At 36.8% G+C, this 17086-nt stretch overlaps 1 protein-coding gene and 1 pseudogene across 18 annotated transcripts in view; both read left to right on the forward strand.

The window, feature by feature from the left end:
* The window catches only part of CHL1 (cell adhesion molecule L1 like), a 218951-nt gene extending 203241 nt beyond the window's left edge, over nucleotides 1–15710 (forward strand). For 17 of the 18 annotated variants that reach the window (XM_059161531.1, XM_059161520.1, XM_059161528.1 and 14 more), the window contains 4 exons: nucleotides 2468–2629; nucleotides 3381–3512; nucleotides 6281–6353; nucleotides 12011–15710. In XM_059161531.1, coding sequence (XP_059017514.1) covers nucleotides 2468–2629; nucleotides 3381–3512; nucleotides 6281–6353; nucleotides 12011–12227 — 584 coding nt within the window. In that variant the 3' untranslated portion in view covers nucleotides 12228–15710. The remainder of the gene's footprint in view (nucleotides 1–2467; nucleotides 2630–3380; nucleotides 3513–6280; nucleotides 6354–12010) is intronic. The other variant, XM_059161535.1, reaches the window with a different exon arrangement.
* Nucleotides 9237–10724, forward strand: LOC131824146 (26S proteasome regulatory subunit 7-like; annotated as a pseudogene).
* Nucleotides 15711–17086: the final 1376 nt, after the last annotated feature.

The raw sequence follows: 17086 nt of genomic DNA on the forward strand, positions 1-17086 counted from the left end.
GTACTATGTGTCAGAAACTCCCCTGGATGGGTTTCCAAATTTTAGATTTGAAAAAAAGATTAAGTCGATGGAAAAAGAACATAGTAATGAGAAAAACTAAGTTCCCACTTATAAAATATACATATTATTATAAAATTCATTCAAGTATATGTGAATCACTGGCAAGTCAGTGTGTGTGTGAATGGTTATGCTCTGACCTTTACTGTCTGTTTCTCCTTCTTACTTTCCCTACTGTGTCTACCTAATGAAGGGTTTATGTTTTCCTCAGATACCCTAAGTACTCAGAACTCCCCTTTATGGAAAAAGTATGTATACTCAAAGAGTTTCTTCTGAGAAACCCGCACATTATTCCCAAGGACAAAATGAGACACCAAGTGAAATGAAGAACTAATTTACCTACTCAAAAGAGAGATTTAAAGATGATAATTGAAAGCTTTTTAGTAATTAAAAGGATCTTATTTCTCAAGAGTTCAAAGTGGCATTAAGTATTCAATACAAAGAAGTGAGAATAGTAGTAATCTAAATAAGCAACCTCCATATTTTTCAAAACAGGGTTTGAGGCAATGGAGAGGGTTGCTATTTTGTTAAAACCAAGACCATAATATGCATGAGATATGCTAATCCCATTATTGCTAATTTGTAGCAGGTAAGAAAAAAATGCATAAAATTCTCTTACAATAGTTATAGTTACCATATGCATATATGGAAGTATTTAGAAAATTTGGGTTTGGTCGCCTTCATGTTGGAAAAACTGTTTTTAGCAGATGGAAAGCACTGTGTGGTTTTGTAAAAGATGCTGCATCTTCTTTGCAAATTAAAGATGCCGCTAATGTGCTTAAGTATCTTACAGCCTATTTCTTCCCTACCCTATGTCTCAGGAATTTGAAAATGTTCCTTACTAGTGTGTTTGTGCTTTCTTTCAGGATTCTGCATTTTCAGCTACTGCCCCTTTCCCGGTTGACACTGTTTTCTCTTCTGTAGGCATATCTTGCCGTATTTACAGGAAAGAAACTATAATCTCTTTTTGCCTCTGGATTTCAGCATGATCTTTGGAAAAGGAAAAACACATATACATTTTCACTGAGGAGATAAATCTTGATATCACAAAAAACTCTAAAAATAACTTTTGTGCAAATTGGAATCTATTTCTGCTTATCTTTCTTTTTTCTGGGTCTGCCTAGATAGCACATTTTAAGGTCATCTGGCATTTATTCAGAAAATAGGATTTGATACACAAGCTTCCCCCCCCTTCCCCCCCCCCCCGCGATTATTTCCTGGTTGTCACTCTGATTTTCAGGTGGCTCACATTCCATAGTCTAAGAGGGGGGAGATGATGGAGTTAATAAGAAATATTTGTGTCATTCCTGGTTTGAACAAAACACTTGCTTTGCTCTATTTTTCAAAAGCTTGCACTATTTAATGTTATACTAATATTTCTGTTTTTCAAAGTCAAAATTAATTGTGTTCTATTTCAGTGGTGCTTAATCTTAAAGGCTTTGCTCAACTAATATAATTAGCCTTATTTCTCCCATGGTGACATTTTTTTTAATGAAGCCCTTCTGTTATCAGTAACTGTATCATCAATTTCTATTCTGTGGTTAAAAGTTATAACCAAATTTTAATGTGTGACATATACCCATTGACACAGGGTTTCATAACTTTTAATATTCTCAACATGGCATAAATTGTGTTTAGTGTACATTATTTACATTTATTATGTTGAGTTGATTCCCAGCAAAACTACAGATCAAATATTTTATATATTTTGTTGCAACATCAGAAATTAGATGTATATTTAATTACACTGACTCATTTGAGATTCTGTTACTATGAGAGTCTACAGTTAATATATTGATACATTAATGTCTCAGAATATTTTAACAATCTCAGTGCATTTCATTTAAAGGTACTTATAAACTGTACTTTATGTACCTATAAACTTACTTATATTTCTATAAATTTCAAGTATTTATGATCATGTTATGATACTATTCCATCAATATTTATAGAGAAGACCAAGACAAAAAAAGTAATATATATTTAAAATTATAATGTCATTTGCCTTCAAAAATAAGCCAAAATGGCCATGTTCAGTTTCCTATTAGGTCTGTGAAAATTCAAATTGTACAAAATAACACTGTAATTTTTTGAAGTCTTTGGTTTTGAAACATTCATGTGACTGGGCAGATTTATAGTACAATTTTATCAACAAGTACATCATCTTTAAAGGACATGAATTAAATTCATTTCATTTCCTCCATTTCAGGATATTAAGAAAGAAAATCTTGAAATGTTGATATTCTTGATCTCCTGATAATTCAAAAACTATGAGAAAAAAATCCTGCAAATGGCACTCCTCCCAAATAACAGTGTTTTTTTTTTGTTTGTTTGTTCATTTGTTTTTATTTTTCATGTCCTGCTTTTCAATGATTTCAATTTATATGATTTAACTGTGTACATTTCTTAGGTAAAAGTATCGGGAAGATATCAGAAGGAGTCAATCTTACTCAAAAGACTCACCCAGTAGAGGTATTTGAGCCGGGAGCTGAACATATAGTTCGCCTATTGACTAAGAATTGGGTTGATAACAATAGCATTTTTGAAGATGTAATTGAGACAAGAGGGAGAGGTGAGACATGAGATTGTATTTGGGGCCTTCTTAGACAATAAATCTGCTTTATAGATTATTTAATTTACACACTTCCTGTAGTAAAGATAAAAATATGGAGTATGTTAGTTACAGAGATAACAGTCTCAGTGTGTTTTGGCACAGCATTTTTTTATTATGATTATGTTCAGTTAGCCAGCCTAGAGTACATCATTAGTTTTTGATGTAGTGTTCAACGATTCATTAGTTTCATAGAACACCCCATTCTCATCATAGCATTCTAAAATTATTGAAATGAAAAATGTTCCGCAAAGATCCAACATATCCTTATCGTTTTTGCCAGAGCAGCTGACTAAAAAAATATCTCCTGCCAATTAACACACATTAATAACAAAAACTAAGCAGAAAACCGAAACAGAATAAAACCTGCAGAAACTCTGCAGCAATCTGCACATAACAAAGGCAGCTTGTGCTTTCGCTTGCTTGTGCTGCTTCTATGTTTCACTTGCTCTGCCTCCACTGTCCCTTTTTGGTTTTCATCCTCAGAGTCAAATGCAACTTGAGAGGGCCCTTTTAAAAACAGAATGAACCATTTACCAGTATTCCTTCCAGGAAATGTCCTTTAAGTCACATTCCCTCTAGGGTCTCTGAAAGGAAAAATAAAATGGATGCTGTTTTGTATGTTTGAAAATGATGTTTCATTTTCCCAAAGGGGGCATAATCTTAAAGACTGTTTCTAGCATGCAACATGTGACTTCTCTTTGTACAACAGAATACGCTGGTTTATACGATGACATCTCCACTCAAGGCTGGTTTATTGGATTAATGTGTGCCATTGCTCTTCTCACGCTAATCCTGTTAACTGTTTGCTTTGTGAAGAGGAACAGAGGTGGGAAGTACTCAGGTAAAGCTGTTTCTTAATATAGTAATATACTTTCAGTTCATTAAATAGTGTTTTTAGGAGGCATTCTTCAGAGACATCTTTTATTTTTTTTAATTACACACTTAAAGTCAATGTACTGAGAGGGGGGGAACCTCCTATGTTAACTAACCAAAAGATGTAATGTCTAGAATATTATTTTCGCGTGGTTACTAGTCTCTAACAAGGCATATAATACTTCTAACCTATTTTCAGTCTGCAAATTATCATAGTTGTTAAGAACACTGATCACTAAACCACACACACATATTTTAACATCTTAAGAAAAGACCTATTTAAACATGCCTTGTCATGTATTTGTGACCCAGAGAATGTTTGCGCTAGTAACTTTTAATGGTATTGGCTGTACTAGTCTAGAGTTAATCATTGCTGGGAATGCATTTTTTTTTTATCATGACGTATTAGATATGCTGCGTCCTGAATTAATGTACATAAAATATAAATAAAAACCATCGGAGTTAATATAATGGTTGACTTTAATTTAATTCAACTTCCAAATTTATCTTTTAGATATGCATATTATATTGTTGCTATTATTATTATTGTTAACTGCTTAGTGTTCAAGATGCTTTAATATAAGGGGAAAGATTTAGATCCCATTGATATTAGTTTGATGATGTTCAGATTAGTGAAAAGTTCTTTTATTGGCTTATTCTTCATTTAGCAAATATTTATTTATTTTTTTAAAGAAAGATTTTATTTATTTATTTATTTGACAGACAGATCACAAGTAGGTAGAGAGGCAGGCAGAGAGAGAGGAGGAAGAAGGCTCCCTGCTGAGCAGAGCGCCCAATTCAGGACTCGATCCCCGGACCCTGGGATCATGACCTGAGCCAAAGGCAGAGGCTTTGACCCACTGAGCCACCCAGGTGCCCAATTTAGCAAATATTTATTGGGAACCTATACGTGTATTGAACAATCAAAGAAGAGCACAATTTTTAAAATTTTGTAACATTTATGCATTTGGTGCATGGAAATTTATGCAATCATAGATCTTATTTTTTTTCCTTTGAGGAATGAATTTTTATGAATTAGATTTTCAATGATTAATGAATGTCCAGTTAATTTGAAAATTTAAAGACATATAGCATTCTTTTTGAGGATCCTCAACCAGTAGTCACTTATGAAGTGTGACTCTCTCCAAATTCTAATGATGGAAAAGAAAAAAAAAGTCAGCGTTTTACATTATAGGACAACTACAAGAATCCCTCGGGTCTCTGAAAGTAGTAGTAAGAGATGTCATGAAGAAGGATTGTTACAGGGTTGCTGGGTTCCTCTCGCAGAGTCAAAGAATGAATCTTTCAGACACAATGGGTGAAGTGAAGTGAAAGCTTATTAAATGAAGCTGAGAGCAGAAAAGAAAGAAAAAAGCTCTCTAGGGTGAGAGGGGTCCTGAATGGGTTGGCACTGAGGACTTCCAGTGGCAATCTTTTATTGAGAACTGCCTAGGAAGCTCGTGGCCTTGAGAGACTTCTGCCATCTTGCTTTGTTCACTTATCTCTTGTTCCTCTCTGTCTCAGCATCCACCTGCCAGGCATAGTTTCTGAGCCTTGTCTGAGGAGTCAGGGGCCTCCTGTCTTTCCCTGTCTATACCTTAACCCTTTCCCTGCTCATGGGACAGGACCTGTGGGCAGAAAGAGCTGTACTGGGATTGTGAGGAGTGACTGATGGTATTCTTTTTAATTCATGGGGGTGAGGAACAGCACAAGTCTCCAAAGAATCTGGAAACAAGGCTTTCAGGACCTTAAGGGGCCAGCTGCTGCCAAGCTGAGGTTACTTTTTAAACATTAAGGGACTAAAGCAGCCACAAATTCCTTGAGGAAGGTCCTGATCTCCATGTTTCGGGTTATTGATCAGTGGGCAGTAAGCACCAAAGAGATTTTAATGTAAGCTACATTTCTTTTGCCTTTGTTTCCCTATCAAGTAGGAAACGTTTTCTTCCTTCCTTTCTTTTTTTTTTTTTTAAAGATTTTATTTGAGAGGGAGAGAGAGTGAGTCAGTGAGAGAGCACAAGCAGGCAGAGAGGGAGAGAGAGAGGGACAAGCTGACTCCTGTGGAAGAAGGGAGCCCATCACGGGGCCATGACCCAAGCTGTAGACCAATGCTTACCTCTCTGAGCCACCCAGGCATCCCCCACATCAGGATTTTTGCTTGAGTCTAGTAAAATGAAATAAGATCCCCCTGGTTCCTTGTACCACTATTTGGAATAAATCAAATTTGAAATGTCACTTTAACCTGAATATTCTGATTTGGGGGACAATTATGAGTGAGAGAGAGAGCAGAACAGCCAAATGGTTGACTCTTAATCACTTTAGTTTAGTGACATAGATCTGGTATTCTCCTGTACCATCTTCAAAAAGTTTTGGATAATAAACTGTGTACCTAGTAATTTGGTCTCCATTAAGAAACCATAACTAAGTTTGACTCTTCCAGTAAGACTTGTTGCCCACCTAGTACTGAATAGTCCTGTGAAGACCTGGAACATGCTGTAATTCTGATGACTTATCAGGAGAATCTAGGAGATCATTTTCCTTTTTTTTTCTTAAACAAAGAGGTAACTAATGGGTTGTAGATACAACCACAAAAACAATACAACACAAAACAAAAAACCTGGACTCATAGTATCAAAAAGTTGGAGCAATGCTATTCTCACTGATTATCCATCTTTAAAAACACTGTTACTATGCCTTTAAAAATGATTTGTGTTACTTTCCCCACTATTTGTTTTTTAGTGAAAGAAAAGGAAGATCTGCATCCAGATCCAGAAGTTCAGTCGGTGAAAGATGAGACCTTTGGTGAATACAGGTAAACAGTGTTCCATTTAAAAATGCATCAAAACACATACTTGTCAGGTTATAAGCCTAAAAATACAAAACAAACAAGTATTTATTCTTAAAGTAAAGGTTACACTACTATATCGTAATGCCTTTTTAAAGAATAGTTTGCAAAAATAGGGCCTGTTTCAGAGAGAGCAACCCACATCCAGGTGCAGGAGTGTGTGTAACCTTACTGTAGGTAGATGTGTGTGCTACGAAACTTCTTAAAGCTCTGTGTTCTATGCGAAAGGACAATATTTCACTATTTTTATTGAAAGTGAATTATTTATTTGGAGTATTAAAACACCTTAGAGTCTTCAGCATGGCCATTATGGGCCCAAGTTTCATGCAGTTTACATCCGTAAACATATATTCTGTGCACCTTCTGTGTAGGCTTAGCAATGGTAAGTTAAAAATCCTGTCCTCAAGAGGGACTTAGTTTTCAGAGGAAAAAAAAAAACTTACCTCTGCAAATGACTGTAATTAGGTAAGGAGAATGAGAGAGAAAAAGGGGAGCAACTCCTGTGTGCCTTGAAGGGATGCTGATAAAGGATCATGCAGAGAGATAAGATCGGCTGTAAAGAACAAAATGGATTGTGTTACTGTTAGCTAGTGGGTAGAGCAGGACCAAACTTCAAGGCAGAGAGGAGTGTCAGACCTGGGAAGAACCACAGGGTATCTGGAGGAAGGAGGTAGCTCTTGAGGATGGATTCAGCATCTCAGTCTCCCGTTGCTCACCATCTTCCCCCTTCACTACCATCTCTGTTTCTTAGCCCTTCCTGTTTCAGAAGTCCTTGTTTTCCATCAGGTCCTCTGTATATTGCCGCCAGGAGAGCTTGCAACTCCTGGGCTTATACAGCCTTTAGCACACAGGAGGCCAGAACTCATTTGGGAATAGAGACCTGATTGATTCCAACGGGTCCATCCCTGGATCCATTACTATAATCAGTGACATGGCGCATTATGATGAGCTGTTCTGGGTTAACTGATGTATATCTGAGCCTCATTATAGGCTCTACTTTGCTCTATTCTAATTCTTCTTTTTTCCACTTAATCAAAGCTCTCTTTATATTTTTATATTTCTTGATTAATCACTTGAAGTTCTTTCCAGAATAAGGCTCATTAGAGGGAGAAGGAGGAAGGACAAAGGGGAGAGAAGGAGGGAGAGAAGGAAAGGGAAGGAAGGAGACAGAGACAGAGAAACTTGGGACTTGACCAATTTGCAAATTGTGGCTCAAATTTCATGAGGCAAGAATCATTAGGGTCCTATGGAAACTTCCAAATATATTTGAAAGACAGATATTAAGAGTTCAGTTTTAGAGGCACAAAAATTCTAATAATGCCTTGTTCAAAAACCCATTCCCCCATACCCTGCTACCTCTTCAAAAAAGACAAAATCATCCCCTGCGTTATTTTGCCTGGCATCCCATTAATATAATTATTTATGAATAATTTAATTAAACCCCTTTAATCTCTTCATGTTTTCCGTCATCTCTTCCCAAAACTACATGCTCATCCAGAAAATTTTCTCATCTTCAAGTTGTCCCAAGAGACAGTGTCACTGGATGCTGTTCTCGTTCGTGACGTGAATTGTCATCCTTCCAGCTTCTGGTAATCGTTTCTTCCCTATTTGTTGCCTGGTCCCTAACCTAATGCCATATTTTTGTTTTTGTTTTGTGTTTCTGTAACTGTAAGCATCCCCCCCCTCAGGAGCCAGTTGCTCTATGAGCCAGGATAGCCAGGTTATGCCGCTGCCAAAAATGACTCCCAAATCTTTTTTTTTTTTTTAATTGATTTATTTGACAGATAGAGATCACAAGCAGGCAGAATGAGAGAGGGGGGGAAGCAGTCTCCGCGCTGAGCATAGAGCCCGATGCGGGGCTTGATCCCAGGACCCTGGAATCATGACCTGAGCCAAAGGCAGAGGTTTTAACCCACTGAGCCACCCAGACGCCCCCCAAATCTTTTTCTTTCTAAAGTTATGTGTCGAACACAGATGACGCTGTTCATTTTGATCACTTTGGAGCCCTGGATGGGGGATGAGCATCCAGGAGCGACACAGCGGGAGAACTTTAACAGCAAATTGAGCACGGGCTCTACAAGTGACATTTGCCATCTTTGCTCACTTTACTTGGGCCAAAGCAAGTCACATGACAATGTATAAGTCAAGAAAGGCAAAGAACTGCCACCCTTCCCTACCCCCAGGGAGCTGAGAGATGGACCTATTTGATGAACAACACCGATTACCAAAAATAATACCGTGCTAATCACATTCTAATTATATACATAGCCAAATTCATCCTTTTTAAAATTTTATGAAATCATTTAATTTGGTGTACAGATTTATAGTGTGTACGCAGTTTACATCGTAATAGTAGTTAGTAGTTAGTACCTAAAAACAAATCTTGAAAACAAGAAACCAGACCCTTAAATACAGAGAACAAACAGGGGGTTGCTGGAGGGGTGGTGGTGGGGGGATGGGTGAAATAGATAAAAGGGATCCAGAGCAGACTTACTGAGCACTGAGTAGTATACAGAATTGTTGAATCATCATATTGTATACCTGAAACTAATATAACACTGTGTGCTAATTGTGCTTCAATAAAAATACACATTGGGGAGAAACAAAAAACAAATCTTGATCCAGAAATTTAGAAGACCATACCATTTGATAGAAATTTTACTAACTCAGGAGCTATTTTTGTTGAAGAATAAAACTCAAACCATAAATTTAGGATCCTTGTAGTATTTAGGTTCTAAAAATGCCAGCCATCTTTTAAAAAATTCAACAAACTTGAGTTTATAAACTGTATTAAAGAAAGTTCTTCAGGGCACCACCGGAAGCGACGAAGGTGCTGTGTAATCACTGAGCAGTTGAGGCCCTCCAAACAACGAAAATGCCAGATTACCTCGGTGCCGATCAGTGGAAAACCAAAGAGAAGGAGAAGGATGACAAGACTATCCGAGCTCTGGATGAGGGGGATATTGCCTTGCTGAAAACTTACGGTCAAAGCACTTACTCTAGGCAGATAAAGCAGGTTGAAGATGACATTCAACAACTTCTCAAGAAAATTAATGAGCTCACTGGTATTAAAGAGTCTGATACTGGCCTGGTCCCACCAGCACTCTGGGATTTGGCTGCAGATAAGCAAACACTGCAGAGTGAACAGCCTTTGCAGATTGCAAGGTGTACGAAGATAATCAGTGCTGACTCGGAGGACCCAAAGTACATTATCAATGTGAAGCAGTTTGCCAAGTTTGTTGTGGGCCTCAGTGATCAGGTAGCACCTACCGACATTGAAGAAGGGATGAGAGTTCGGGTGGACAGAAATAAGTATCAGATTCACATTCCGCTGCCTCCCAAGATTGACCCAACAGTAAGCATGATGCAGGTGGAAGAAAAACCCGATGTCACTTACAGTGATGTGGGTGGCTGTAAGGAACAGATTGAGAAACTTCGAGAAGTAGTTGAAACCCCATTACTTCATCCAGAAAGATTTGTTAACCTTGGCATTGAGCCTCCCAAAGGTGTGCTGCTCTTTGGTCCACCTGGTACAGGCAAGACCCTCTGTGCTTGGGCATTTGCTAATAGGACTGATGCTTGCTTCATTCGAGTTATTGGATCTGAACTTGTACAGAAGTATGTCGGTGAGGGGGCTCGAATGGTTTGTGAGCTCTTTGAAATGGCCAGAACGAAAAAAGCCTGCCTCATCTTCTTTGATGAAATTGATGCTATTGGAGGGGTTCGTTTTGATGATGGTGCTGGAGGAGACAACGAAGTGCAGAGAACAATGCGGGAACTGATCAATCAGCTGGATGGTTTTGATCCTCGAGGTAACATTAAAGTGCTGATGGCCACTAACAGACAGACACCCTGGATCCAGCACTCATGAGGCCAGGGAGACTGGACAGAAAGATTGAATTCAGCTTACCTGATCTAGAGGGTCGGACTCACATTTTTAAGATTCATGCTCGTTCAATGAGTGTCGAAAGAGATATCAGATTTGAATTGTTAGTGCGACTGTGTCCAAATAGCACTGGTGCGGAGATTAGAAGCGTCTGCACAGAAGCCAGCATGTTTGCCATCAGAGCACGGCGCAAAATTGCCACCGAGAAGGATTTCTTGGAGGCTGTAAATAAGGTCATTAAGTCTTACACCAAATTCAGTGCTACTCCTCGCTATATGACATACAACTGATCCCGAAGGCTTTCATGAAAACTTCCTTTTGCTGGAATCCTAACTTTATTAACCAGGACACACACAAAAATAAAGTGATTCAAATTGTATGTTTTCTTCAGGTGTCTTTGTAGTACAATAAAAAGTGGTATCTGATGTCATCAGGCAGAAAAAAAAAAAAAAAAGAAAGAAAGTTCTTGAGTTACCAGAAACAAAATTTGAATAATTAACCTAATCAAAGAGAAATTTGGGGGCACCTGGGGGGCTCAGTGGGTTAAGCCTCTGCCTTAAGCTCAGGTCATAATCTCAGGGTCCTGGGATCGAGCCCCACGTCGGGCTCTCTGCTCAGCAGGGAGCCTGCTTCCTCCTCTCTCTGCCTGCCTCTCTGCCTACTTGTGATCTCTGTCTGTCAAATAAATAAATAAAATCTTCTAAAAGAGAGAGAGAAATTTAGGGAAAGATTAAGGGGTATGTGTGGGAACAAAGGTAAAGACAAAAGATCATACCTTGATGACTGGGAATTCCAAAAATTAATGAACTCAAAGGGAATAACATTATCCCTTTTGTATGTCAGCAGACTGAGTATCTCTGCATGTCTCAAAACCACCAATTTTAGAGGGAAGCAGAAGTATTGTGAATAATAGAAAGCAGTTTCTCATTTACTCAGTATAATGCCAATTGGTTATGACTTTTTTTTTTACTTTTTCAGAGTTTATTAGAAGAATCCTGTATTTGTTTTGACACCTTTCAGAACGATTTCAAGTGATATTTCTATTAAAAAAAAAATTCTGTTTCCTGTCTTGGGTAATTAAAATATAAAAGATAATGACTATTTTAGTATCATTTGTAACATTGTACAATATCAACAGTAAGAATAGGAAAATTATCTAATTTTTAATGATACAAACATATTCTAAGAATTGTTTCTTAGATTCACTGAGAATGTAGTGAATCTCTGAGATGAAAACGAATTTGTTTCTTCTTTTTTAAAAAATTTTTTATTCTTTATTAACATATAATGTATTATTAGCTCCAAGGGTACAGGCCTGTGAATCACCAGGTTTACACACTTCACAGCACTCACCATAGCATGTACCCTCCCCAATGTCCATAACCCAATCACCCTCTCCCTAACCCTCTTCCCCCAGCAACCCTCAGAGAAAGACAATTATCATATGATTTCCCTGATATGAGGAATTTGAGAGGCAACATGGGGGATTTGGGGGTAGGGAAGGAAAAAATGAAACAAGATGGGATCAGGAGGGAGACAAACCATAAGAGACTCTTAATTTCACAAAACAAACTGATGGTTATGACTTTTTAAACACTTACTTGTGTCATTTAGGGTTTATGTGTCTGCAATGCTGATGTGAATGTCTTGAAAATTTTAAGACCTATTAGCACTTATGCATGCATCTTGCTTTATGTGACTGTCTCAGATTTTTGTTGAACGATTCTTTGTTTTGTAGTGACAGTGATGAAAAACCTCTCAAAGGAAGCCTTCGATCCCTTACCAGGGATATGCAGGCCACAGAAAGCGCTGACAGCTTAGTCCAGTATGGAGAAGGCGACCACGGTCTGTTCAATGAAGATGGATCATTTATTGGCGCTTATGCGGGGTCTAAGGAGAAAGGATCTGTTGAAAGCAATGGAAGTTCTACAGCAACATTTCCACTCCGAGCGTAAATGTATCCCATGTAAACATCCGTGGTTCACACCAACCTTCCATATTTATCTGTTCAAGGGAGCAAGAACTTTCACGTAGGAATAGAAACACATCGGCAAAAGATTTCATCCAGAATCCGAACATCTTGCAATTATGTTGAGAAAAATAGCACTGCCTTGAAAAAATAAAATACCAAGCACTACAGGCCTATATTGTTTGTTTTGTTTTGTTTTTCAGGTGCTGAAAATGCAGAACACAAAACAAATCCTGTATTTAGATTCACCTCAACTGAACCCAAAGTATCCACTCAGTGTACTCCATTTTTGCCTGGTTTTACTGTTCACAGTGTTTGCCTAGTTGTTGCTACCTTGTGGGTTTTTCTCTGTGTACCCATTTGTATTCAGTCTCTGAGAACTGTCTTAGTGACTTTGCTTCAATGCAGGTAAAAAGATGGTAAGCAGACTGGTTATTTAAAATGTAAAGAGGGATATGAATGTCTTATTAAAGCAGTTAATTGAATATATACAGTCTAAATCTATTATTTAAATTTGTAGTAGCAGGAGTCTTAGGTGAACAATCAACTCATATTTATTGAAGGCCTGTTTGCCCAGAGATGGTCATGTTTTAAATAGGGTTCTAACTTTGTCAGTTTCAACATGAGTTTTTTTAATGTCTATCAGTTCTGACATCTAGAACAATCTTTTTGTTTGTTTGTTTGTTTGTTTGTTTCCTTGGACTAAATTCAGCTGCAAAGGAGGTGGTGGTCAGAAGGTTATCTTATGAAAAGAACAGGCCAAGGTATCCGTGATGCTGGAGTCTAACGGCTATTTCTATTTAATATTTCCGTTTCTAAATTGACTGCTTTTACCTTTTTTTCTATGTTTATATAATGGCAAGCTCACATATATTTCATGAATGCATTGTACATATTATGTTAATATTTACACAATTTAAAATATAGATGTGTTTTATTTTGAAGTGAGAGAAAGAACATTAACAGGCATGTCTGTACAGTTAGAGTATATAGTGAGAAAACGTTTTTCCTGATTCCAGAGCTACAACCAATAACATGAGGTTCCAAAACTGAAGACTTTGTATAAAGCGTTTGGATTTTGTTCTTATATTGCTTTCTCCGACAGTCTCAAAATAAAAATATCATATAAATATTGAGGGAAATGTTCTCCTATTTTTCAAAATAAGTTTTTATTGTTCAGTACATTCTTACCCCTCCCCCCCTCCAAAAAATGTTTACAATAGAAATTTCCATACGTATGTTTGCCTTTCACATTTTAAACATCTTCAGGGTGGGATCACTCTGTTCTTCTGTCCAAGTCAGTATAAATTCAGGGAATTCATTTCCTGGTGTGTGAGCTACTAGTCCTTCTAAAATTGTACATGAAAATGGTTTAAAAAATAGTATGAAGGACTGTGCATGCATGCCAATAAAATTCAGTGTTCAACTTCTCACTTAATGGAAACATTTTTAACCCTACCATGAAATTCTTAATTGAAAGTGACTCAGAGATTTTACTTTATTTTTTGAACTATAGCTGTGGCCATATATTGTTAAATCCTGACTTTGATTTATGCAGCCCACTGTGTTTCTTGTGGACCAAAATTAGGGATGTTTTTATGATGGTCAATGCATTAATCTACGTGGAGTATCTAATTGTCATTTTAAACCTGTGTGTCCTCCAAAATACATAGGCAGCAAAAGAATGTCTGATTTAAAACAATGTGTCCTGGGTTCAGGACTTGACCAAACTCCCAGATGTCAGAGTTTCTGAAGGGGAAGGTATCTTGGTCCTCACCCTGTGCATGAGGACCCACACATACAGCAGTGCACCCTGTACCTCATCCCCATCTGATTTCTAAAGCACTCTTCTGAAGGAAGAATCATCATGTTTTGACTTGTCTGGGAGGAATTTCTGGTACTCGGCTACTGATGAGACCAAGATTGGGTCTTTTGAGTTTAGTTCTGCTGTTTCTCTAGTTCCTCTTCTTTGTCCTCAGCCAAAAAGGTTTTATGAGAATAATGCATGTTGGAAATAATCTCCGAAAAGCATTAGGGTATAGATTTATTATAAAATTCACAATCTTTAAGTTAGAAGTTAACACAAATACTGAATTGTTTCATTTTCCTAGACTTCAGTGTTTCCCTTTAGCAGTCTGAGCAACAGGGATGTTTCTGCTCATATTTTCTCAATGACCGAAACTTACAGATATGATCAATGACATTGCATTGTGACTGCCTTTTGGTATTATTCTTCCTACCTTTTCCAAATACCACTCGGCTTCTACTGGGAATCCTCAGTGCAGAAGGAATTTGTTTGTAACTAACTTTCTCTGTTAACTGTCAATATTATTTTAATGTAATAGATTGTATATAATCTCAAGGATTGTTGGTGGGGAGGGGGTAGTTCCTAGAGAATTGTCCATGGGTTGGGAAAATCCAAGTTCTCTTCCTGGTTCCAGCACTGATTTTGTACATAAACCTTAGGCACGTTGCTTGACCCCTTTGCTTCATACTGTCTCAACGACAAAGTGCTAATGATTATCTCAGTTACCTTATCTTTGTCACAGGGTGTTCTTTTTTATGAAGAAAAAAATTTGAAAACGATAAAAGCTAAGATGCCTTTTAACTTCATAAACAAACCTTTAATCTAACAATGTATCAAAAAAGTCACCCCACATACACCAACTCAACTTTTTTCCTGTGAGCACATAAATATATTTTTATAGAAAAACAAATCTACAGGAAATAAAATCTACTGTTCAGCAAGCAGTATGATTTGCACATGCCATCAAAATTACTAATCAGAAAACAATTAAGCAGGGTCTTTGCTATACAAAAGTGTTTTTCACTGATTTTGCATGTGTATTTGTAAGAAGATGTGAATTTGGTGAATTATTCTATTGGTATAAAGGCATCTGATATTTTAGATGTACCCATGTTTATAAAAGTGTAAAGCACAATGAAATTATGCTGGAAGTCTCAAATAATATTTTTTTCCTTTTTTATATTCATGGAAGAGATGAGATAAAGAGAGAACAATAATGAGAAATGTTGGTGTGTTTTTCTAAGCACTTAAAACATAATTGCCAATTGAAGCGCTAAATATGTTTACATGCCATTAAGATATGATTCTTGTAGCAATTTTAAATTGATTATAAAGGGACTGGGTTTGTAATTTGTGGTAGTATATATCCTAGTGTACCATAGTGAAATAAGTAGGGTTGAGCCAAAGCTTACTTTGTTTTCTGTCTTAAACTGTTTGATTACATCATCAAACGAGATAAAAGGTATGGAGAACTGGTTTACCTGATTACTTTTTTTTTTTTTTTGGCTTAGATTAATACGCTTGGTAGAACTTTATTAAAATGTGTTTGTATTGTAGGTGGTGTTTGTATTATGCTTATGAATATGTATGGTTTAAAAATATTTTCATTATACAAGAAATTCAACTTTCCAAATAAAAGTTCAACTTCGTGTACTCCAAAAATGTTTGTATTCTTTGCTATCCAGACAAGAAGAATCAGAATTTATAAATCAGCCTTACCTTCAGTTGCCTCTGATCCTGGAATATCTATAAATGAAGCATAAATTAAAGTATAAATGACATCAATAAAAGTATTTTGATTTGAATTACTATACTTACAAATAGACCATTTAATAGCAAAAGCTACAACATGTAATTTACCAACAAATTCAGTGCTTAATGTTAAATGTAAAATTAAGATGAATGTGTATTCATTTGATTGTTTTTAGAACAATGCAGAAATGTCAATTTTTAAGAAGAAAATGTCCAATATAGTTTCAAATAAGGCTAGCAAGTAATTGGGACACCCAGATGATCTATTGAACATTGTGATTTTTGAAAAGTGTTTTATGTGTGTTAAGCACTTTACATACACTATCACATTTAACCTCTGAAACAATCTTCTGTTTGTAGAATTAAGGCACAACATGGTTAAATAATGTGATACGTGTAATCAGCATGGGCTAGAGTTGGAAATTAAGCCCAGTGCTGTCTGGCTTTAAGACTCAGAATCTATATTAGTATGTATATACATACTAATATATATAGAATATATATTAGTATATATTTTTTAGTTCTCTCACTTCTCCACATTATCTTAGAAATGCTAAAGAAAGATAAGTCTGAGTTTAATGTTGACTTACTAATTATTTTTAGAAACTTCTTGGTTTTAAGATACATGATGAAAACATACACAAGGGGAAAACAATATATGTATAAAACAACTGAATATGTATAAACTAAAAAGTAGTAATTGGAATAAATTGAAAATTTGCCACCTTATGATTCAGTCAAGAGGAAGATATGGCATCTGAACTTGTTGGGCTCTGGAGTTCTCTGCAGACTAGTCTTAGGTTCCTGTCCTACTCTACTGTTCCTCAAATGTGTCTTACACATCAGGCTTGATTGTCATGTGCAGACATATGACCTCAAGGTATTTTTAGCCCAGAATTCTCCAAATATCTGATGCTTTTTATTTATGACTTCCTACTTGACATCTCCTTTCCTGATGTTTGAAGTATATTTCAAACTCAGTGTTTCAGAAGTGAATGAATAACTTCCCCTTTCCAAATCCATTCAACACCCCACCCTGTCCCTCAAATGTACCTACAGTTAAGTGATTTTCAGCAATAGTATCTATCCAAGTACTCAAGCTATAAATGTATCTTCCTTACTAAACTTTCTCCCTTTCCCCATGCTCAATCCGTAATTAAATTCTGTTGATACTATTGCCTGTGTATCCCCTGAATGTATCCATGCTCTGTACTGTCATCATTTGGCTGGACCACTTTCATGCTAACTGGTCTTTCTGTGTCCATTGGCTCCCTCTCCAAACTTCT

This window comes from Mustela lutreola, chromosome 2 (assembly GCF_030435805.1).
Source record: "Mustela lutreola isolate mMusLut2 chromosome 2, mMusLut2.pri, whole genome shotgun sequence".
Lineage (NCBI taxonomy): Eukaryota > Metazoa > Chordata > Mammalia > Carnivora > Mustelidae > Mustela > Mustela lutreola.